Raw genomic sequence first — 25,996 nt, 5'->3', positions numbered from 1 at the left:
TACATTGGAAATGATTGGGCTAAATATTCTAAGAGCTGTATTTAAAAAAAAAAAATAATAATAATAAATAAAAAAGTGGTATACTAGTATTTTATAATAATTTAAGGTACAGAAAAGTATGGTATGAAAATAGTGTTATCTTGCAAAAACGAACAATTAAAACATTAAGGATTTTTTTCTGTAACTTTTCCTTGATACTTTTAATCCCCCTCACTTTTTTCTTGTGAAAGAGCATAACATTAAAATCTACAAGCCGAGTGTATTTGTCCTGATGTAAAATTGCACACATTAATAGTGAGTAACTTTACATAAGAGATATGAGAAACCTTTACAGATCAAGTACTGCACAGATTAATAAAAAAAGCAAAAGGCAACCAAAATAAACAGCAAACTGATAGAACACTGACATTCTGATTTTAATGAGATTTGGAAAAACAGGAAAAATTTTGTGTCTTAACTCTATCATCTTCATCTTTTAGGCTGTGACTTACCACTTCACCTCGGGGGACCTTGTCGTGCAGCTTCATAATAAGTAAGTGTTTAAGTGTTTCTGTTACAAATAGTTATTTGCTATGCCGGTGTGCACTCTCCAGTAATAATATTATGTGTGTGTCTGTAATAATCGCAGTGAAAATCTTTCACATAAATCACCATTACACAGAATTCTGCATTTGGAGATACTTTAAAAAAAAAAAAAAAAAATAGCGTTCATGGTTTGTCTTCTATCATTATTTACACTGTGCTCTGCTTTGCATGTTAACTTTATTTCCTGATATGTGTGGTTTAGTTCATCTTACATACAAAGCTTAACATGACCAATGGAATAGTCTAATGAATTATATGTTTTTATACTAATATTGCAAATCCGTTTTTACAGCAGTTCTTTGATGCATTTGTAAAGTATTGTTCCCTTCAACTTGTTTTATAATTATTACTCCACATCGTTGCACAGACTCCACATAAGTAAACAGAAAATTCAAACACACTGTCTATTAATGAGAAGTTTATGTATAATACATTTAAAATGTGATCATACCTGGAAATGTTTGCTTTAATAATAGAGCATGTTGCAAATACGAAGATGGTTTGCAAACCTAAAACTTACACAGAGAAACCGACAATGGAAAAAAAATTATGTACTTTCCATTGCATATGTATACAGATATTTTAACTCAGCATTCCAGGAAAATAACAAGGGAAATTAAAAACTACGTTTTAAGTGACATTAAGAGCTGATGTCACGGGTGGGGTGACCCGAGATAACAGGACGATAATACCTATGTAGCCGACAACTACGCCACCTTGTTTTTATTAAGGCAAGGACTTTAGTAACCGAATGATAATTATACTCTCCCATTCAGGTTCTTTGATCCCCAGGTTCCCACCCACACAATGAAACCGTATCGGATAAAACAAATTTTATTGTTCGACAGGGTACTAAAAATATGGTATAAAAAGAGATCAATAGACTAAAATCATAAAAAGGACCACACTAGGGAACACAAAAAACAGAACAGAAAAAAAGCAAAAATCCACAGCACACCAAGGCAATCCCCTCCTGTCGTCACTGGCTCTGAGAAAAAAAATAAACATAAAAACAAGGTCCACATAAAAACATCAGTCACGGATATAACACAAAGATGGGACGAAACAGAAAGAAATAGTCCGGGGGTAAATCCCACACTCCCGGGGTCTCCCCCTCCAACTCGCTTAGTTCGTAAATCAAACTCCTCGTCGCTGGTAGGACAGCCGCTCTCTGCTGGACCTCTCGCGGCCGATCGACCACCACCCCGAAGAACCTTCGACCAGGAAACGGGGCTAAAGAAAAAGGGGCCGTCAGGAACTGTACCACAAGTAAATAAACAACTACTTCCACCCAGAAGCTCTAGTCACTTCCCTTCAGCCAGTCTTTCACTTCACGTTTCTCTCCTCTCTCCCACGTTCCTACCACATCTCATCCGATCCTCTGTACTGCCACCACGCCCGACCTGGAAGCTGGACTGGAAAACCAAGAGGTAAGGTAAGTAACACACCGTAGGCCTCGAATACCCAGAAGGGTGGTACGGGGCCAACCAGCGTAGGTGAGTAGTTACCTCTTTTTTTTGCAATAAAAATTTTTTTAAAAAAAAGACTAGGAATTTGTCCGTCTGTGTAAACAATAACACAAGTAATCCTTTATTTCTTTCAGCGTGGGTAGAATTCAAAATATTACCCGTCTCCCACATCCGTGAGGAGAAAAACCCAGGTGTGCAAAAGCTGGGACACCAACCAATAACCCGGATCTTGTTGAAACAGTGTAATAACAACAGCGAGTGAACAAAAGAAAACAGAAAAAATTAAAGTTACAAAAAAAAAAACACAAATGTAAATCCTTTTGGTTATGTTTTGTTTAGATAAGAGCTATGTTGGTTATCACATATAGTAACAGCCACAAAATACAGCCTTCCGTCCTATACTGTCCCGCACAAAAAGATGAGAATAAAAAAAAGATAGTTTTTCCAAACCCATTGGATCCAATGATTGAAACTCTGGCCAGGTCCCTCAGCAGCGTTCCAGCCAGAAGAAAAATAATCCAGCAAACAGTCGACTTCCCAAGATGATTCCTCCAAGGCTACGCGCTTCTGCCTGCACGCACTCTTGTTGCCCTGTCCAGTCTTCTGCTTCCTGCCTCCACATCTCTTCCATCCTGTCTCAACTCTGTGCCTTATATAGTCCCACCTGGAGCGCCATTGGCTGTGGCACTAACCAGACGGGGCTTCCTGTTGCTAGGCAGAACCGCACCCTGTCCATGAATCAGCACAGCAAAAAAAAAAAAAACAGCAGGTGTTAAAGAGGAGCAGATTCCACACAATTTAAAATATACAATATAAACACACAGGAACCCATTATAATTTGTCACTTGTGACACTGACAAAGCTGAAAAACACAGGAAATTGTCAGGTAAGACCGCCACCGCGCTCTTACTTCACCCATGTTCTGACAAGGCTTTCCAGCACACACTGCTTAACTGGTACAGGAGGTGGGGTCGCTTCAGACAGCATAGGTAGTCCCCACCACTGGGCAGGTCAGTGGGGTGCTGAGGATTCAAAAGTTCTCTGAAACAGCCCAATACAGTAGATATCTTTTAGAAGTTTTGAAGAGTCACTGTCCTTTGTGATTAAAATCAAAACAACTGTAGTAATGACTGTTGACTGTGACATGTGTTTAATCTCTTCATTTTTGTAATTATTCCAGTGAAATTGTGTAGTGTTCATTATGAACACCATTAACACCACAACTATGTGTAACTTCCAATACAGAGATGACCATTCTGTGGCAACCTACATACATGTTCAAGGCGTGTCCATTTCTGCTAAACCAACAAAAAAAAACTGCTGTAAACATGAATCTCTTCAGTTAAAAATCAACAAAACAAACCCCATGACTGACACTATGTTACATGCTTTCAATGATCTCATTACTATGCCACACATGCATCACGTTTATTTTCCAGCATATTAAACACGAGTATGGCTTTTGTCAACAAAATAAATAAATAATAGCTCAAAGGGTTTAAAACAAAGTTTACTGTTAGAAATGTTTGTATACTTGAAAAAGAAAAGCACAGAAGAATACATTGTGTCACTTCACATGTGTTCATATTCGAATTGTTCTGATTATCTTTTGTCAATCATTTTAGTCAAACAGCAGTGATCTTTCTTAACTTCTAAAGCAGTGGTTCACAACCCTGCTCATGGGGACCCCTTGTGTCTCCTGCGTTTTCTTCCAACTGAGCTCTCAGTTACTTAAATGAAGACTCAATTGAACTAACAATTTGGTGAACCACATTTTTAAACTATTCTTCAGCTTATAAGAAGTTGGAGATTTCAAGTTCTATTCATTTTCATACAGAACTTGAAATCTCCATCTCTTTCAAATCATTCAACAGCTTTGATTAGGCCAATTGTTAGTTTAATTGAGTGTTCAATAAAGAAATTGAGTTGGAAAAAAAGTAACAGCAGACTCAGGGGGTCCCAGGACCAGGACTGAGATCTTGTGACTGTGTCTGTGTTTTGTGTGTGTTTAACTGTGTCTATTATTTCGGGACTGCAGCCTGTTGTTTATTGAACTGTGCAATACACATCGCTGTGTATTGCCAGCCCTCCATTTCTTTACTGTTGTCATCAGACTTTGGATTATAAATACACCTCCATTTCACCAGTACTGTGTTGTTTGTCATTGTATTGAGCACTGCATCACCTCTACACCTGCGCACGGCAAACCACTTTGCCACACACAGTTAAACCACGGGGTTCAGTCCCAAAATTATAATACTAATAATGACACACACTTTATACACACACGATCACAAGTCCAATAGTGAGTGCTGCTAGTGCAAGTGGTGATTTAATACAAGAATCGGTGACAGTAGTGCAGTGTAGTCTGGGTTTGATGCTGGCCTAGCACGACAGCTCCCGGATATTTAGCCATCTAGAATAACAACAGTTAAACAGACAGACAAGAAAACACTAAACACTCACAGTACTTTTTCACTCATGTCCTTTACAGGTCTTTCTGTAACCATAACAAAGGAACAGATTGCTTCGCCACATTCCCCTGATATACCCTCAGTCATGCCCCCTTCAGTAGCGAGTGCAATCACGTATCCTCCAATCCATGACTGACACATCGCCTACCGCATTAAGGCAATGACTTCTGGTATTGTGACTCCGCACCCTTTCTGGATGGCTGACTTCCGAATGGCCCTGGAATGAACAGTCAAACCGTCCGTCCGGAGCACACTGTTCCTGTTATACCATGCCCTCACAGGTCGGGAGGGAGATTGTTGACTAGGATTCATTCGCTCTCTGTCACAGCCACTTATTTCAAAGCTGATTCACACACAGGGGGAACCCTTCTACGTCACCCAATGTATTTATGATGACGTGTGATGACGTACCCAATTATTGTATGATTTTTGCTGTTTTTGTATTAAAATCCATTTTGAGTCGGGATAAATACATATGGGTGGCATAAAGGCGTTCCTCCTGTGTGAGAATCAGCTTTGAAATAAGTGGCTGTAACAGGGCGAGAAGCCCTGTACAGTATTTGTTTGTTTTATTTTAGAACGGGGTCCCCCTCCGCCCGTGTTATTTTGTGTTTGTTTGTTTGTGTTTATTTATTGTGTTTTAGGACGGTGAAAAGCCGGTCTTTTATATTGTGTAGTCGGTGGGGATCGGGTTAAAACCCCTTCCCTAAATACCCTCGTGGGAATGTGGCTGGAGCCTTAAGGTAATTATTGTATCAACTTAGGTAATTAAGGTTCCAGCCACAGACTATAAAAAACCCTCTCCAGGTTCATTAGGAGGAGAGTGTTAGAGGAGAGACGTAAGTCTGACTAAAAATAGAAGGAACGATTGCTACTTACTGTGAACCCTGAAGGTACTCGTATCCGTGGTTTTGTGTCTATTTGTTTGGCCAACGAGCCCTTTTGTTTGTAAAAGTGTTTTTTTTTGTCACTTAAAAACTGTTTATTTTGTTTTATTATTTAATAAAACACTGAGCGCAGCCATAGCGCCTCAGTATTCACCGTCACTTTACTTGTTTTGGAGTCTGTTCTTCCGGGTCTGACGTCACCACACACGCCATCCTGTCACAGTGGCCCAAAGCGATTTTACCCTTGAAATATCCCTGTTACTTATTCAATTTAAGTTGCATTTGCAGGATGCGCATAGGAAGCTGGAATGCGAATAAGAAGCCGACTTCAGCATCATACTTTGGACCCTGTTGTCTACTTTGTATGTATCACAAAAAGAACAGATTTGCTGAACTGTTTAATTAGAAAGAAACTGATAGATTTAGAGTTTGTTTTATTGTATTATCCCTATATATACAGTGCCTTGCGAAAGTATTCGGCCCCCTTGAACTTTGCGATCTTTTGCCACATTTCAGTCTTCAAACATAAAGATATGAAACTGTAATTTTTTGTGAAGAATCAACAACAAGTGGGACACAATCATGAAGTGGAACGAAATTTATTGGATATTTCAAACTTTTTTAACAAATAAAAAACTGAAAAATTGGACGTGCAAAATTATTCAGCCCCTTTACTTTCAGTGCAGCAAACTCTCTCCAGAAGTTCAGTGAGGATCTCTGAATGATCCAATGTTGACCTAAATGACTAATGATGATAAATAGAATCCACCTGTGTGTAATCAAGTCTCCGTATAAATGCACCTGCACTGTGATAGTCTCAGAGGTCCGTTTAAAGCGCAGAGAGCATCATGAAGAACAAGGAACACACCAGGCAGGTCCGAGATACTGTTGTGGAGAAGTTTAAAGCCGGATTTGGATACAAAAAGATTTCCCAAGCTTTAAACATCCCAAGGAGCACTGTGCAAGCGATAATATTGAAATGGAAGGAGTATCAGACCACTGCAAATCTACCAAGACCTGGCCGTCCCTCTAAACTTTCAGCTCATACAAGGAGAAGACTGATCAGAGATGCAGCCAAGAGGCCCATGATCACTCTGGATGAACTGCAGAGATCTACAGCTGAGGTGGGAGACTCTGTCCATAGGACAACAATCAGTCGTATACTGCACAAATCTGGCCTTCATGGAAGAGTGGCAAGAAGAAAGCCATTTCTTAAAGATATCCATAAAAAGTGTCGTTTACAGTTTGCCACAAGCCACCTGGGAGACACACCAAACATGTGGAAGAAGGTGCTCTGGTCAGATGAAACCAAAATCGAACTTTTTGGCAACAATGCAAAACGTTATGTTTGGTGTAAAAGCAACACAGCTCATCACCCTGAACACACCATCCCCACTGTCAAACATGGTGGTGGCAGCATCATGGTTTGGGCCTGCTTTTCTTCAGCAGGGACAGGGAAGATGGTTAAAATTGATGGGAAGATGGATGGAGCCAAATACAGGACCATTCTGGAAGAAAACCTGATGGAGTCTGCAAAAGACCTGAGACTGGGACGGAGATTTGTCTTCCAACAAGACAATGATCCAAAACATAAAGCAAAATCTACAATGGAATGGTTCACAAATAAACATATCCAGGTGTTAGAATGGCCAAGTCAAAGTCCAGACCTGAATCCAATCGAGAATCTGTGGAAAGAACTGAAAACTGCTGTTCACAAATGCTCTCCATCCAACCTCACTGAGCTCGAGCTGTTTTGCAAGGAGGAATGGGCAAAAATTTCAGTCTCTCGATGTGCAAAACTGATAGAGACATACCCCAAGCGACTTACAGCTGTAATCGCAGCAAAAGGTGGCGCTACAAAGTATTAACTTAAGGGGGCTGAATAATTTTGCACGCCCAATTTTTCAGTTTTTTATTTGTTAAAAAAGTTTGAAATATCCAATAAATTTCGTTCCACTTCATGATTGTGTCCCACTTCTTGTTGATTCTTCACAAAAAATTAGTTTCATATCTTTATGTTTGAAGCCTGAAATGTGGCAAAAGGTCGCAAAGTTCAAGGGGGCCGAATACTTTCGCAAGGCACTGTATATATATATATATTGTGAGACAGCAGGGAGGGGGTTAAAACCTCCCTGCACAGAAAACATGTGAAAATGCACACTGGTTTTAGATTAATTGTATTTGTTAATTGTTTAATTTAAATTGGTCAATTGTTTTATTGTTTAATTATCCCCTGCACCTGGTGGTTGTTATTAAATTAGGACCAGGTGCAGGGTATTTAAGGAATGAAGCCAGTGTGCTCAAGGCTGCTGAGTAGAAGGAAGCAGGATAGGTGCGCTGCTTCCAAGCAGTCGGGTGAAAAGGTAAAGTGCAAACCTGTGTGGTTTAATTAAGTTTTGGGGCAGGGAAACGGCTTAGCCGTCCTGTGTTAGTTAGGTTCCTGCGTGTGTAGTTAGTGCTCGATAAGAGCTAGGTGTTTATTTGGTTTTGTGTGTTTTGATTTGGGTATGTCACAAAGACGGCCGGAGTGGGTGGCGTCAGACCAGAGCCAGGAAATAAACAACAGAGACTTGGAGTTTTGGTGAGGTATTTAATAATTAATACAGAACAGAAAGTAAACGGTTGTAACAAAAACACCGGACACGGCACTTTAGGCCAAAAATAAAACAGATAAACAAAACGGACTAGACAGTAAACAGACTTATTATTATTATTATTCTTATTCTTATTATTCTTTTTACCTCCTTCTCCACACTCGTTCTCCACTCACCGAACACCCAACCCCGACTGAAAGAAACGTGCATCTATATATACTGTTGTGCTGGGATTCAATTACTAATTAATTATTCACTTGAATCCCAGCACGTGAATTAATTCTGTGCAACCCCGTGCTCACATATTACATTTAACCAGCACGTGAAGTGATTTGTGCCCTCCTCGTGCCTAAATATAAATCTACATTTTTAAATACACGTGAAACACAGACCCGTTTATATCCCCGTGTACCAATGACTATACACCGACATTAACACACGCACGCAACATACAACACATAACACACAAATGCACACAGGGGCGGGGCGCATTGCCACAGGGTATTATTAAAAATAGTGTAACCGCGCTTTGAAAATCCATTTATGTGTGCTGGGTCGCAGTTCTTAAAGGGGCAACGAACCTGAGTGAGTCGCAAGCTCGCTCACAATATATATAATCTACTAGACAATTGTAGACTGTGAACTGAAGGTGGCATTGTCATATGGTTTACATTATTATTAATGTGCTAATAAAACAGAGGATTCCTTGCTGCAGGAGCGGGACAACAATCAAATAAACCACACAACGTTAACAATAAACTAACAGACTCACTGACCAGGGAACCCCAACACGCTACACCTTGTGTTGGAAATGATACCCTCACGGTCAAACGCAGCCTTCTTGGTGTGCGACACGAAGTTATAAAGTCTCTCCACGTTCCAGCTCCAGCCTGCAACAACGAATCTCCTTTACAATTCAGGGTCTCTCTCACAATATTCTTCCGCTTTTATAAAGGCAGTAGATAATTGGAAGGGCGGGGATATCAAGCAGCAAGCTACTGGCAAGCAGAGCCATGGAACGGGAGACGTGGCCGCTAAGCAACAGGGGGGTGTGCATTGGGCAGACAGACCTTCAGTCAATCGTAGTTTCGCTCGTATAGTTCCATAGGGGAAAGAGAGAAAGTAGTTTAGGGTGTGTCCAGTGAAGCAAATACATCAAACCACACTCGAGATGAAAAATAATAATAAAGGGCTGTACAACAAAACATACATTTATATAAATAAATCCACACACACAAGACACATTTATCAAATAATAATATGAGAAACACAATCCATACGTGAATAATAACACTATGTAACACAATTTTTGTTCCTGGGTAGTAAGTGTTATTTCCTAATTGCTTATGCCTCAAAAGTATACATGGGAACATGGGAGCAAGGCAAGCACTTCCATCAGGATATACTGGACTTTGAACGTCGCTACCAAGAACAGTATAACGAGAACATGATGGGAGACTACATTTGGGGGCTGATTCGTGAAAGTGATTTACAGTATAATCGTAAATCTCGAAAAACTACTCGCTTCTAAATCTTTTGTAGTCATTTTTGTATTACTTTAGTATAAATACATGTTAGTTTGGATTCATATGTTGTTTTTTTCTGACTTTATGTGAACGAAAAGACACAAATTCGCCCTTGTTCTCATTGGAAATAGGTAAATTTCAAAATATCACTGTCCTGGCCACAAAAGCAAAGTTTGTGGGGAATAATAGCCATTTTCTATACTTTTGAGGCATAAGAAATTAGGAAATAACACTTACTACCCAGGAACCAAAAAAAAATAATAATTTGTTACACGGTGTAATAAGACCCAACTATATAATGAGCTGTGGGGTAGTGGGAAAAGGGATAGAAATGGGAGTATGTGGCAAAGTGGTTTGCAGTGCGCAGGTGTAGAGGTGATGCAGTGCTCAGGAATAACAGACACAAGACAGTTCACGGTGAAAAACAGCTATTATATTAATTGGTCTGGCAACTAGCAAATCTTCAATAATAACTGGCTCTACACACCAATGTGTATCGCTCAGTTAATGCGTATTAACTCAGTGCATGATTAGGATTCTGATGTTGGTGAATTTTGCAGGTAAAAAAGAAAACACTAACTGGTTTTCATTCCTACAGTATATTCATCAATGCCGTGTGTAGAAAGCTAGTAAGCTACTTAGCTTTACATATTTTTCATAGCAAGGTATTTATAATGCACATTTTTAGTGCCTGCGTGCAGTACCTTACACTTTTCTCTATTAAAAGTAATTTAGCATGTGTCTGCCCAGTTCTGAATGCTATCTACATCATTTTGAATGACCTTTGCAGCTGCAACAGTGTTTGCCACTCCTCCTATGCGCTCCAAGGGGTCATGAGGGAGGGTATAAATAGGGGTTGTAGTGAAAGTGATCTGTTCCTTTGTAAATGGTTCGAACAACCTAGAAGGAGACCCTGTGATACGAGAAACGTGAGTGTTGTGTTTGTTTTGTTTGTCTAGTAAAAACTGTTTCTTTGTTATTTAGACTACTAACACGATCCGGAGCTGTACACGAGACTGTCGAAACGTGTCGTTGTCTATATACACACACACACATCCTTTTTTTTTCTTTATGAATATCTTACAAATAGCTGTAATGGAATCTACTAATTTAACTAATTAATTAAGAGAGATGATGTATATAAATAGGGGTTGTTCTTAAATAGCAAAAACTATCAACCTGATGAAGACACGAGAGTGTCGAAACACGTAGTCTTGTACAGCTATCTGTTTATATGCTGCTTTTGTTTTTATCAATAAAATGCAATAAGTTTTAATAAGTAATTTGTAGTGGTCATGTTCTTATAAATATAAGATACATGATGAGTGTGCAACCAAGACGTCTCTAAAAAGAGTCTACCATCAATACCGGGTTCAATCACTGTACAAGCAGCAAGACCACAATGTTATATCAATGGGACACCTTGTGAGGTTTGTTTATCCAAACTGTACTGTGTCCTGTTAGAATTGCAGGATAAGAGGATTTGGATCCCCTATTGAAAGTGACTGGCAGGGAGATTCCACTTGCACTACCTTTTAAACCCCTATCTGAGTCCTCTGTAGCTCACTCCTTATACAGCACAATAGCTACAGAGATGTGCAGCAGTAACACTGCATCACACAGACTGAAGTGTGAATCCCCACTTCCTCTAGCCCCTGTCCAGCCCTGCAGAGTCTGTACTGTTAATATAAGAGTCACAACTTCCTCTCTAGCTCACTTCTCTACAGCACTAGCAATGGAGATGGACGGCATTTATACTGGGCTGCAGAATACCTCGGAGGATGTCTACTCCACAGTAAACCAGCCCCAGGGCAAGAGAGCAGGTGCACAACAGGATGGTAAGTACCAAGGGTCACATTTAAACGTGTCCTGCTTCACTACTGCTAAAAGTTTAGCTATTCACTGAAAGTTTGTACAAGAATTAGAAGCTAATGAAAAACATGTTGCTTCTCATGTGCTTTTGTTCCATTACTTTTTTCAAGTTTATATCATATACATTTTTGTAATGTTGTATTTATTATCTGTTCAAAACATGGCAAACCAGGGTAAACTATGGTAAATGCATAGTAAACCCATATGGAAAGAACACGTATTTTCAATATATAATACATATATGCAATATAATTGTTTTATATGTTACATAGATACATCACATATCCATATATTGATGTACATGTATTCTTAATATGTTTTTAAATAAAAGCAAAATAGGAACATGAATGAAAAAATAATGCAATAATACTAATCATGCAACATGATTAGTATGCCATATAAAGCTAAATGAATGTATTTATAGATAGACAGATAAGTAGATAAGGAAGTTTACAAACGAGAGGAGGCCATTCGGCCCATCTTGCTCATTTGGTTGTTATTATTATTATTATTATTATTATTTATTTATTTCTTAGCAGACACCCTTTTCCAGGGTGACTTACAATTGTTACAAGATATTACATTATTTTTACATACAATTACATTATTTTTTACACGTTATTTTTTACATACAATTACCCATTTATACAGTTAGGTTTTTACTGGAGCAATCTAGGTAAAGTACCTTGCTCAATGGTACAGCAGCAGTGTCCCTCACCTGGGATTGAATCCACGACCCCCCGGTCAAGAGTCCAGAGCCCTAACCACTTCTGCCCCATGCCTGTTAGTAGCTTCTTGATCCCAGAATCTCATCAAGCAGCTTCTTGAAGGATCCCAGGGTGTCAGCTTCAACAACATTACTGGGGAGTTGGTTCCAGACCCCCACAATTCTGTGTGTAAAAAAGTGCCTCCTATTTTATGTTCTGAATGCCCCTTTATCTAATCTCCATTTGTGAATCCTGGTCCTTGTTTCTTTTTTCAGGTCGAAAAAGTCCCCTGGGTCGACATAGTCAATACCTTTTAGGATTTTGAAAGCTTGAATCAGATCACCTCGTAGTCTTTCTTCTTCAAGACTGAATAGATTCAATTCTTTTAGCCTGTCTGCATACGACATGCCTTTTAAACCCAGGATAATTCTGGTTGCTCTTCTTTGCACTCTTTCTAGAGCAGCAACATCCTTTTTGTAACAAGGTGACCAGAACTGAACACAATATTCTAGATGAGGTCTTACTAATGCATTGTAAGGTTTTAACATTACTTCCCTTGATTTAAATTCAACACTTTTCACAATATATCCGAGCATCTTGTTGGCCTTTTTTATAGCTTCCCCACATTGTCTAGATGAAGACATTTCTCAACATAAACTCCTAGGTCTTTTTCATAGTTCCCTTCTTCGATTTCAGTATCTCCCAGATGATATTTATAATGCACATTTTAAAAGACATTTGTTTATTGTAAAATCCTAAAGTAGCCACACATTGTTTACAAGGTACTTGTTTAAGAGACAATCATTCTATCCACATGTAGGTCATGAGATTTCGAAGGGTTAAACAAGGTTCATATTAATGAGGTCATGTATTAAAGTGTAACACTCCAGTCGCTCCCGTTCATTATTCATCACCGGCATATCAGCCCAGTACTGTCGGGATGCTCCATTTACTGGTCCGTTTCACTCTCTCTTACTCGCCGTTCCACACTCCAAACGCTGCATTCCCACTCCTGCACAGACAAACACAAACCCCAGGATGGCCATCCAGGCTGTAAAAACATGTGCTATTTATATTCAGGTGCGTAAATTGATCAATAATTCAATTAGTCATTGCCCAATAAGGCAGATAAAGGGAAATGGGTGGAGAAGCCAGCATAACTTGATACAAATCAATGATAAAGTGTCAGACAACATAAAGCGTGCACTAATCAAATTAATAAAATTATAAAAAATAATAACAGACAAGTGTAAAATAAATGTGAACAGGCATTCTTGACTCTGTTACTGAGGGTTTTCCATTAAACAGCTCTCTTCAAACAAAGAGAGTAGGGGAATTGAAACTCATTATACAGGCTCCCCTTACAGGGATGCTTCAGAAGCTACAGAATCACAGAGGGGTGCAGCTTATAAAATTGAATCCCAGACACTGAAAAAAATAAATAAAAAAATGTTCTTGTAAAAAGAAGTGCTGAATTTGCAATTTATCTTGTTTTTTGTAGCTTCCTCTTTACAGAAATAACCTCTAAAAAATGTTGAGTTGTTTAGTTTGCAGGAAGACTATATAGCCACTTTGCATTGGAATGAAACCAAGAGGAACACAGACAGAAACCACCGAATAACCACATACAACACGCACGCACAACACACGCACACACATCATATGCACACACACGCACACACACAAACACACACAGAATTCAGGAGCCACGCCCCCTGCTCTTTGCTGCAGCTCTGTCTCTGCTCAGCACTGTCCCGCCGCCACTCTGTTACAATATTCTATGTCAGCAATAAGACCCTCCACAGCGGGCATTACCAGGGATTAAGGACTGTTTGGGTAATGGGGCTGAGATGAAGTTGTTACAACACAACAAATTGTAATTTTTATTTATTTTAAAGGCTTTTAATGCACTGTTAAAAAGAGCTTACTATCTGATCTGATGCTCCGCTAGTAAACTTGTCAGATAAAAATTTCTTTAGTATGCTGTGTACTGTATCCTGAGCTGTGTTCTCTCTCCTCAGACCCCACCCCGCCTGTGAGTGCTGCTGGCAAAGCCTCTTTATACAGACAGCCTGCACTGGTCCTCATCATCCTGTGCTGTCTCTTACTGGCTGCCATCATCTCCCTCGCTGTCTATCGTGAGTATTCAAACACTGCTGTTTGTTAGCAGGGTTTCAAATCGCTATCAAACTTGTATTCACATAAATTGACTTGTGAAAACAGCATTCAGATACCAGTTTCTCATGCCCAGTATGTGAAGGATGGGCCGCGAATATCACTGCAGTCAGATTTACTGAACTGATTAATCAGCTTTAAACATGTACAGAACAAGCTGGTTGAGTGCATTCGACTGAACAAAACTGTAATTCACGCTTATCTGTTTGCTTTTCTAAGATTTCAGAACTAAAGAAGACCCTGAGAAATACACCAGCCTGTTCGCAAATTATTCATCAATACTGAATCAGCTCCAGGACTTGAGCAGTGACTACAGCAACCTCAACAAGCATCATTCTGAGCTGCAGAGTAACTATAGCAGGCTCTTACAAAATGAAAACAGACTCCAAAAAGACAATTCTGAATTGAAAAAAAGCAATACTGAGCTTTCTGTCAAATCATCAATCTTGGATAAATACTGTCCTCTCAAAGAAGGCTCTTCAAAGGGTGAGTTGTGAATTCTATACAATCCCATCATTATTATTATCATTAACAGACTGGACAAGAAGGGAAAGAAGAGAGAGAGAGCGAGAGAGTGGGAGAGAGGCAACATTCACCTATCTACTGCGTCTGTCTGTCTCTCTCTCTCGCTCTCCATGGATCCAGATGGGTCAGGTTTGATTGGTTTGAAGAGCACAGCTTCAACTGAGGCTGGTGTACTCAATGGGGTATCAGTCTTGGCTGTCAGTCTAGTCACCACTGCCCCACCCCTAGTTCTGCAAGAATATGCAAGGAAGCAAGCAAGGGCTCTGAGTGATGAGATTAAACATGAGGACAAATAAAGCAACCCTCCCCATTTACTGATCTGTCTCAATACTAGTTGGAGGGGAGGGGAGATGCAGTATCCTTCTGATAAAATCATGCTAATGCTAATGCTGAGAATCTAGCCCTGTGTTGTAGGTGCAGCCCCCTTCTTCAGATCTCCAGGCGTTTCTGTTTAACCTGCACTGCTTCTTTCTCTCATTGTGCAGAGCGGGTTTGTAAAGCCTGTCCAGAGAACTGGGTGGAGTCCAATAGAAAGTGCTACTACTTCTCAACTGATAGAATGGACTGGCACTCCAGCCAGGCCAGCTGTGTGTCAATGGGAGCCGACCTGGTGATTATAGAGAGCGAGGCAGAGCAGGTACAGTTTGACCATCATCTTTACAGAGCTCTGTTTATAAAGCTCATGGAACACCAGACAGCTTCCAGGAAACTGCTTTTGTGGCAGCTGTTGAAGCCAATAGTTGACTGTGACATTTTCAAACAATTTCAAACCAAGCTGCTCAAATCAAAAATGAAAATGTCTCTACTCCTCCAAGTAGTTTCTGGAAAAGTGGCTGGAAGTTGCCTCTTGTTTCCTGGGTTTAAGTCTTCTACCCCCTGGGCTTCTAGGTTTCTGCTGGCCATTCAGCCTCCATAGCCTCTAGACTAGAGATTCTCAAACTGCACAGCAGTATAGTAAATACTCAATGGATTGTAAGAAGGCAGCGCATAGTGGCACAACTTGAAAATAGAATTCATTTTTGTTTCCTTATTCCCAGAAAAATAATAATAGAAATAGTAGAGGTTCCTACACACAAGTACTTTTTAATTGGCAGTACAGCAATCTCCAGCAACGCTTACAAATACATCAAGACAAGTCAGATAATGTTTGTCCAATGGCCGTTTATTAATACAATGATTTGTGATTTACACATGAGGTAGTTCAGGGGGAAATCTGGGACTAATAATACAACAAATCCTAGTGAGCCGCTGCAGCACCACTAACTCCCACTTACTTGTAAGTCGGGGCCCCTTAAGATCACTATGCTTTTACCTGGTCTGTACTGAATTAACCAATTTGACCTGACTATGGCTACAAGACAGGTCAGCAAACTGACCCCCCCCCCCCCCCCCCCCCCCCCCCCCCCAATTAGTGGCAGCACCAGCACGACCCCAAGGTATCTAACTTACAAAGTTATGGCTAATTAATAACACTCCATAAATACATTAACGCTATTAACAGGCCAACTATAAATATATTAAAACTATTAAAATAATAGCCAAACATGATGATTAAAAAAAATAATTAAACCTATATCATTAACCTGCAAACTCCCCGTTATTAAATTAATAGCTATTTAATAGTAACCAACACTACTTTCTTTAAGCCACACTCGCCCTAACCTGATCCACCCCCTGAAGCAGCACTGTAGGCAGAAATAATCTCAGTTTGCTCTCTACAGTCTGTCCGGACACAGCACCTCAGCCTTTCATCTCCACAACCCCAGACAGCTCAAGTGTTCTGCTCACTTCAGGGGATCACAGAGGCTTGATCTTGAAATACACAGGGAGAGACGAAGCGCAGGTCACAGCAGCCTGTTCTCTAACCCTATTCTGCAGTTTTTAAATCTCCCGGAGATCATTTCAGTTTCGAGGGGGCATTTTGATTGGGAGTTTCCTGATTGCTCTCACTTGGCAATCCTCACCCAATCGGACTGTTTGTCACTAATGTCTTAGGCATTCATATTCACTCCACACGTGTACAATAAAGAAACAAAATGGGGCTCAATTATAAAATATTACAAAACAAACAAAGAGAAACACAAACATCTAATAAAATAGAAATAAACCGTGATATGTGGCTTAATCAGAAAAAAAACTATTTAGTGAAAAAAAGAATATCTCAGTGTATCTCAGTGTCACAAGGCCTGTCTGTCACCTCAACAGTGAAAGTGAATTTTCTGGGGAGCCCCTGGGTCACCTCTGCGGACCTCCCGGGGTCCCTGTACCCCAGTTTGAGAAGCACTGGCGCCCTGCCCCTTCAATCCCGGGGTGTGCATTTAGAGTCTGTGATTGTCACTGGTCTATCAGCAAACATTTCAACTGAATCAGATCACACCTGACCTGCAGGAAACCATTTGACAGCAATTTAATGCAGAACATTTTGATGAGTGTAAAATAAATCCCTGTTCATACAGTTGTTTGTGTTTTGAGTGTAATAAATAACCCCGGGGTGTTGCCCCTCCGGTACACAATAGTGCCCTCCCACCCAAACCCTGCCCTCCTTCAATCCTGCAGAGAACACTGAGTTCACACACTGACATCATGAACACAAGACAATGTGAACTTTATGAAACCCCCACTGCCACAGACAGGCTCTCGTATAATCAGCTGAAAGCTACTCACCCCTCTTGCTGTCATTTAAAGGAAGGTTTGCTCTTTCTTTAAAAAAGGGGAGTGCTCTTATATTTCCATTAAGGGGCAGCTGACTGGTAGATCTCTACTAGAACTGATAGTATTTTCTGTTTAGAGATTCTTATTGAATGAAGCTAAAGCCCATCCATGGAATCGCTACTGGATTGGCCTGACTGATGCTGTTACTGAAGGAGCCTGGCTCTGGGTGGACGGCACTCCTCTCAATGACAAGGCAAAGTAAGAGCTTCAATCTCATTCTGAAATCACTGCTGAGGTTTAAAAGGATACAGCAGCAAACAATCTAGTCATTTTCTACTGACATTAGAACATAAGAAAGTTTACAAACGAGAGGAGGCCATTCAGCCCATCTTGCTCGTTTGGTTGTTAGTAGCTTATTGATCCCAGAATCTCATCAAGCAGCTTCTTGAAGGATCCCAGGGTGTCAGCTTCAACAACTGCTTCAACAATTACTGGGGAGTTGGTTCCAGACCCTCACAATTCTCTGTGTAAAAAAGTGCCTATTATTTTCTGTTCTGAATGCCCCTTTATCTAATCTCCATTTGTGACCCCTGGTCCTTGTTTCTTTTTTTCAGGTCAAAAAAGTCCCCTGGGTCGACATTGTCTTTACCTTTTAGGATTTTTAATGCTTGAATCAGATCACCGTGTAGTCTTCTTTGTTCAAGACTGAATAGATTCAATTCTTTTAGCCTGTCTGCATACGACATGCCTTTTAAACCCGGGATAATTCTGGTTGCTCTTCTTTGCACTCTTTCTAGAGCAGCAATATCCTTTTTGTAACGAGGTGACCAGAATTGAACACAATATTCTAGGTGAGGTCTTTCTAATGCATTGTAAAGTTTTAACATTACTTCCCTTGATTTAAATTCAACACTTCTCACAATATATCGGAGCATCTTGTTAGCCTTTTTATATCTTCCCCACATTGTCTAAATGAAGACATTTTTGAGTCAACATAAACTTCTAGGTCTTTTTCATAGTTCCCTTCTTCAATTTCAGTATCTCCCAGATGATATTTATAATGCACATTTTTATTGCCTGCATGCAATACTTTACACTTTTCTCTATTAAATTTCATTTGCCATGTGTCTGCCCAGTTCTGAATGCTGTCTAGATCATTTTTAATGACCTTTGCTCCTGCAACAGTGTTTGCCACTCCTCCTATTTTTGTGTCATCTGCAAATTTATCAAGTTTGCTTACTATATCATAATCTAAGTCATTAATGTAGATTAGGAATAGCAGAGGACCTAATACTGATGCCTGTGGTACACCACTGGTTACCTCGATCCATGTGCATGCATTTCCTTGAATCCCTACTGCGTTCAGTTTGAGAATTAATCTTTTATGCGGGACTTTGTCAAAAGCTTTCTGGAAATCTAAATAAACCATGTCGTATGCTTTGCAATTATCCATTGTCAATGTTGCATCCTCAAAAAAGTCAAGCAGGTTAGTTAGACACGATCTCCCTTTATGCTGACTAGCGGTTTGTAAATGACTTCTTTCATTTCTTTGAGTACTATTGGGAGGATCTCATCCGGCCCAGGGGATTTGTTTATTTTAAGAGCTCCTAGTCCCTTTAACATTTCTGCCTCTCTTATGCAGGGCCGCCGTCAGGGGGGGACAACCCTAACAGTTGTCCCAGGCCCGAGCCCTGGGGGAGGGCCCGCTGGCCAGTCCTGGGATCTTTTTTTTTTTTTTTTTTTAATTGTATTGCCAAAACACATTTCCTTAATTCCTAGAAATATTGTATTAATTTGTATGCCAAGATGTTTTGCTTTTAAATAATACCATTAGATTTAAATATTGTCGTTGTCATCGTCACCCACCCTTTTGAAAATAAGGTTTGCTCAAAACACTTTAGCTCATGAGTGTGCGACAGCTATCACGTGCCGTCATTACTTGCACGTTATGCTCGTGCTCACTCAGTGCTTAACAATTACATTAGATATAAACATGTACAACCATAAATCTGGCTCGCAAAAGAGAAAAGAGAAAAAGGAGAGAAAAAAAAGGATCAGAGCTGAGAAGCAAATACCCTATTTCAAAGTATTTCATAAATAAAAAGGAAGGCAACGTGCTTTCAGAGGAAGGAGAACGTGAAGATGAGCCAGAGCCTGGGCCTAGTACCACCTACCACGCGGACATAAACACGATGGAATCTGACACTGCTCAATCAATAAACACGATGGAATCTGACACTGCTCAATCAATAAACACAATGGAATCTGACACTGCTCAATCAATAAACACGATGGAATCTGACACTGCTCAATCAATAAACACGATGGAATCTGACACTGCTCAATCAATAAACACGATGGAATCTGACACTGCTCAATCAATAAACACGATGGAATCTGACACTGCTCAATCAATGGCACCGCAAGAAAAAGAGAAAAGCGCAGCAACAGACGATCCTCAGGATGCCATGAGTAGTTGTATCACCAGTGCGGACATAAACACTCAGTTGGAATCTGACACTGCTCAATCACCCGCAACGCAAGAAAAAGAAAAATACTCATCCCTAGACCATCCCCATACAACAGCGACTGACCTGTTTTACACAGATGACCCAGGTATGTGGCCAGAGAGAATAACTGATATTGAGAGGCAAAATATCGTCAGGTGTTGTCAAACAAGCCAGGCTGACCTTATGGAATTAGCTAAATATATGCCATTAGATTCTGATGGTCGGTCATTCCCCGAATATCTTCTGTATTCAAAATCGCCAAATGGCCGGGAGAAGGTAAAGAGAGATTGGTTAGCATTGAGTAAGATTAAAGGAGCCGTATTTTGCATCCCTTGTTTGCTGTTTTCTAATGAGCTGGGAAAAAAATCATCTAGCACACTGTGCAGAAAAGAAGGGTTCAATGCAGCAACTGGAAAGTGGCGCAAATTATACGACAAACTTCCCGAGCATGAGAGGAGTGGGCAGCACCAGCATTGTTACTGGAAATGTTATGCATGATCACTTACAAAAGGTAAAACAAAGTCAAAAAAATGGAGAGAAAATGCAAGCTCATTATCTATCTTGGGAAAGCCAGAATGAATTTAATGAATTATGTGGTCAGCATGTTTTGAACACGATTCTGACAGAGAGGAGTGAATCTATTTATTTTTCTACAATATGTGACGCTACTCCAGACATCTCCCATACAGAACAAAATGTACTTATCCTAAGATATGTGCATAATGATAAAGAAGCCGCAGAATGGAAGATTAATGAACATTTTATTGATTTTATTGATTTTGCAAAAAAGAGTGGGCAGGAAATTGCAGAAATGCTGCTACAAGTATTGCAAAAACATGACATTGACATCGCTGATTGCAGAGGACAAGGTTTTGACAACGGAGCCAATATGTCCGGAAAAGTAAGGGGTGTACAAGCTCGTATCCGTGAAAAAAACCCACTTGCTACATACTCTCCCTGTGCTTCTCATTCACTGAATCTGGCTGGAGTGCATGCTGTTGAAACGTGCCCCGAAATAGCTACTTTTTTTGGCTGTATAAATCGTCTATACGTTCTTTTCAGTGGCAGTCCAGAAAGATGGGCTGTTTTAAAAGAAAAAACAAGTTGTTCTCTACATCGTTTGAGCGAAACCAGGTGGAGTGCTCGAATCAAAGCAATTCGCCCTGTTGCAAAACACCTTCCCAGCATTATTGCAAGTCTAGATAGCATCATTGAATCTAGCAAACTGTCTAATGAAGCTATGTCCGAAGCAAAAGGTCTGAAAAGCTACTTCAAGTCTTTCACTGCAATTGTGCTTGCCACGTTCTGGGTTAAAGTTCTACAGAGTTTTGAAGAGAGAAACTTGCTTCTTCAATCTGCGGGGATTTCGTTAGACACAGAAGCAGCCAACATAAACAATCTACAAAAGGAGATGATGTTTTTGAGAAACGAGTGGAATGCCATTCTTTCTAAGGCTAAAATAGTAGCAAGTCAAATGGACATAACCCCTGTATTTAATTACGAATTAAACCGGCAAAGAAAGCGCAAGCGATTTCACGACGAAACTGCAAACGATGTTACAAGTGAAAGTGCAGAAACTACATTTCGCAATACAGTGTATTATGTGGCAATGGACAGCATCATTAGTCAGTTAAGCAGTCGATTTCAGTCCGTTAGGGCTATCTGTGACGACTTTGCGGAAATTCTGAAGTTTAGGAGCATGAGTGCTGAAGACATCAGTATGTCATGTGCAAAGCTAGTCAGTAAGTATTCACAGGATCTGACAAACGGTTTGGTTAGTGAAGTTCACCATCTGAATAAAATCTATTGCGCCACATTTGAAAACAATTTAAGGCCTTTGGACCTTCTGAATGCAATATACCAAATGAAACTGCAGAGTATTTTTGGGGAAATTTGCATCGCCATAAGGATTTTCTGCACACTACCCGTGAGGGAGAAAGAGCATTCAGCAAACTCAAAATTATCAAAAATTATCTCCGATCAACTATGTGTCAGGACCGATTAAACAACTTGGCCATTCTGTCAATCGAATGCGAACTTGCTGGCAAAATTGACTTCAAAGACATCATTCAGGACTTTGCGAATAAGAAGGCACGGCGGTGTGTTCTGTAATTGACAAAGGCAGGAGAAAGGACAAATATACAGGTAGGAATAGTTAATTATTATTATTCATGCATGAGACTGTTACTTTTTGTGGCATTGCAACATAGGTTATAAAATAAATGAAAATAAATGCTTCAGAAGTTAAATTACAATTAAATTAAATTAAATTAAATTATGTCCACGCACGCATGGTGCACTAGTTCAATTGAGAGGGGGGACCTCTCGTAGGACTTGTCCCGGGCCCCATAATTCCTGGCTGCGGCCCTGCTCTTATGCTAAAGTTATTTAAAATTGGATAGGAACAGGTCGACATGTGGGGCATGTTGTCCATGTCCTCCTTCGTAAAAACCAGTGAAAAGTAATAATTTAATATATTTACTATTTTTTTTCTTTGTCTATGATTTTACCATTTGTGTCTCGTAGACATTTAACATCCTCTTTGAATGTTCTCTTGCTGTTATGATATTGGAAAGACATTTTGGAATTGGTTTTAGCCGCCTTAGCAATATTGATTTCTATCTCTCTCTTGGCCTTTCTAACTTCCTTTTTGACTTGTGTTTGCAGTTCCAAGTACTCTTTCTGTGTACTTTGTTTTTGATCCCTTAAAGGCTCTGTAAAGTGCCTTTTTTTGCTGAATATTTTTTTTAAAAACAGCCATCCTTTTTCTGTGGATGGTTTTTTCTATTTTACTCCAATCTACTTCTGTTAGTCTCTGTTTCACACCTTCATAGTTTGCTTTTCTAAAATTGTAAACCTTAGCTTTAGTCATTACTTTTGGTCAATACATCAAATGAGACCAATGGCTCTCTGACCTGTTTTAGTTATTCTGTCTTCGTTATTTCAAAAGACTAAATCAAGGCATGCCTCCCCTCTAGTCGGTGCCTTGACAAATTGCGTAGGAAGCAGTCATTTGTCATTTCCAACATTTCAATTTCGTCCGTTGTGCTCCCCACCCGGTTCTCCCATTTTATACGGGGGAAGTTGAAATCCCCCATTAGTATGGCTTCTCCTTTTCTACATGCATTTCGAATGTCATTGTATAACAGATTATTTTGCTCAGCGTCTGAATTTGGCGGTCTATAGCATGCTCCTGTTATTATGCCCTTTGAATATTTGTCCATTATTCTGACCCATATTGATTTTGCATTGTTTTCTTTGTCCAGATTTATCACCTGGGCTTCAAGACTATTTCTTATGTATAGCGCTACACCTCCGCCTCATCTGTCTTTCCTATACAGTGTATACCCACCAATATTATATTCCTCTCCATCACTCTCAGACAACCAAGTTTCTGTAACACCTATCACATCGTACTTACATGTTAGTGCAGTAGCTTCAAGTTCTAACATTTTGTTTGTGAGAATTCTAGCATTAAGATAAATACATTTAATAGTTGTCTTACCTGAGTTGTTGCCCTTGTTTTGATGTGGTCTCCATTCCTTTCTGTGTGATAGTGACTGACATTGCTCCTCATCTATTTCATTAAGTGCTGATTAAGTGTTGCAGTTAAACAGTGAGCATGTCCAGTTTAGTGCTGTGATACTGACTGGCATTGCTACTCATCTCTTTCAGATACTGGTACCGTAATGAGCCTGATGACTGGAAGGGAGATGAGGACTCGTCCGGGCAGGATTGTGCAGACCTTATGTCCGTGCCAGATCCCCTCAAAGCCTGGTTTGATCAATCGTGCACACAGCAACCCAATAGATGGATTTGTGAAACCATGGCAGTGATAATCAATATATAAAACCAATGTGGGTCTGTTTCACTTTATCTCTTTATTTAGAAAGCAAACACGCTACAAAATGAATCCCACAAGTTACATTTCAGTTTATAAACTATGGTATCCAAGTATTTGTATGAAATATATAAAAAATACACATAAAAAAAATCAAACCATAGCTTTTATAGTTTGTTGATTCAAATGGCACTTTGATATATATATATATATAAATTCCCCTGACGTTTGCAATCATTTATAAAAACAGATATAGAGAACAAAATTTGGGGATGCACGATCATTTTTAATGACATACAATAATTTTGAGGCTCCAATATGATATCTTCATTTTTTAGGTCTGGCAACACTGTTAGGGAACACTTTGCGCGGAGGGGATGGGATGGGAATGCAGAGTTAGGGTCAGTGTTGCCAGATCTGAAAAATGAAAATATCATATTGGAGCCTCAATTACATTATTTCATGAAAAATTATCTTACATGCCCCAAATTTAAGAACAAGCAAATGTAAACTTTTTTTTTTTGGCCTTAATTGGATCATATTGCTGTAAATAGCTGTTAACCTTGAGTTTATGTATGAAAAATGAATATGTGCAAAGTGAAGAATGTATTACTCATATTTGTATAATGCCAAATGTAGTTAGTTAGAATTATTGTGGAGTAGTCTAAATGTAGTATTTTAAGATCTATATGATATAAATATAGGCTATACATAATAGGAAAGAAAATTATACTAAATGGGCTTCAACATGTTTACAGCCTAAATCACAGACAACATGCCCCACATGTCGACCTGTTCCTATCCAAATTTAAATAACTTTAGCATAACAGAGGCAGAAGTGTTAAAGGGACTAGGAGCTCTTGAAATAAACAAATCCCCTGGGCCGGATGAGATCGTCCAATAGTACTCAAAGAAATGAAAGAAGTCATTTACAAACCGCTAGTCAGCATAAAGGGAGATCGTGTCTAACTAACCTGCTTGACTTTTTTGAGGATGCAACATTGACAATGGATAATTGCAAAGCATACGACATGGTTTATTTAAAAAACGCTAACTAAGATCATGCAACAGTCTCATGAGACAGCGGTTGTACCGACAGACTGGAGAATTGCAAACATAATAATGATCAATAATTATTTGTAATGAAGTATAACTACCATAGCTATAAAAAGGTTCTATATCTATGATAACTACTAATAGGGCAGCAGTGTGGAGTAGTAGTTAGGGCTCTGGACTCCTGACCGGAGGATTGTGGGTTCAAACCCAGGTGGGGAACACTGCAGCTGTACCCTTGAGCAAGGTACTCTACCTAGATTGCCACATTTTTATAGTTCAAGAAAACTCCATATCCCATATGGCACTGCGCTGGTCACGTTAAGGTCATAAACGCATTAGCTGCTGTTTACAGTTAAACAGCGATCATGAGCAAATTAAAAAAAAATTTAAAAAAGTTTAATCAAACTTGATGTAGTCAAATGCTGGCGATGCAAATAATGTAGTGCCAGCTAGCAGTACAACTGTTGAGACTTAAACCGACAGCACAGAGCCACATGCGAATGCAACTTATTGCAATTATACAGTAGTATGCAAAAAGCCTGTTGAGTACACGCGGCTGTAAAGTAAGTGCATTATTAAATGTGAAAAGAAAACGTTCATGGTAAGCTTGTCTTCTATCATTATTTACACTGTGCTCTGCTTTGCATGTTAACTTTATTTCCTGATATGTGTGGTTTACATACAAAGCTTAACATGACCATTGGAATAGTCCAGTCAATTATATGTTTTTATACTAATATTGCAAATCAGTTTTTACAGCAGTTCTTTGATGCATTTGTAAAGTATTGTTCCCTTCAACTTTTTGTTTTATTATTATTACTCCACATCGTTGCACAGACTCCACATAAGTAAACAGAAAATTCAAACACACTCGCTATTAATGAGAAGTCTATGTATAAGTGTAAAATATATTTCAAATGTGATCATACTTGGAAATGTTTGCTTTAATAATAGAACATGTTGCAAATACTAAGATGGTCTGCAAACCTAAAACTTACACAGAGAAACCTACAATGGAAATAAGGATGTACTTTCCATATTATATATATATATATATATATATATATATATATATATATATATATATATATATATATATATATACACACACACATCTATGTGT

At 39.4% G+C, this 25,996-nt stretch overlaps 1 protein-coding gene across 1 annotated transcript; it reads left to right on the top strand.

The window, feature by feature from the left end:
- Positions 1 to 1,944: 1,944 nt before the first annotated feature.
- Positions 1,945 to 25,916, top strand: LOC117425214 (asialoglycoprotein receptor 1-like). The gene is made up of 7 exons (XM_058993526.1): positions 1,945 to 2,020; positions 11,248 to 11,373; positions 14,136 to 14,252; positions 14,509 to 14,775; positions 15,300 to 15,451; positions 17,603 to 17,724; positions 23,652 to 25,916. The coding sequence occupies exons 2-7, from the start codon at positions 11,271 to 11,273 to the stop codon at positions 23,824 to 23,826; spliced, it is 936 nt and encodes a 311-aa protein (XP_058849509.1). The 5' UTR covers positions 1,945 to 2,020; positions 11,248 to 11,270; the 3' UTR covers positions 23,827 to 25,916.
- Positions 25,917 to 25,996: the final 80 nt, after the last annotated feature.

Source organism: Acipenser ruthenus, chromosome 20 (genome assembly GCF_902713425.1).
Source record: "Acipenser ruthenus chromosome 20, fAciRut3.2 maternal haplotype, whole genome shotgun sequence".
Lineage (NCBI taxonomy): Eukaryota > Metazoa > Chordata > Actinopteri > Acipenseriformes > Acipenseridae > Acipenser > Acipenser ruthenus.
This window is presented reverse-complemented; position numbering and strand designations above follow the sequence as displayed.

Coding starts and splice junctions, on each gene's coding strand:
- LOC117425214 (XM_058993526.1), top strand. CDS start 11,271: ATGGAGATGGACGGCATTTATACTGGGCTGCAGAATACCTCGGAGGAT. Junction 14,253..14,508: donor CATCTCCCTCGCTGTCTATC/GTGAGTATTCAA, acceptor TGCTTTTCTAAG/ATTTCAGAACTAAAGAAGAC. Junction 17,725..23,651: donor CCTCTCAATGACAAGGCAAA/GTAAGAGCTTCA, acceptor CATCTCTTTCAG/ATACTGGTACCGTAATGAGC.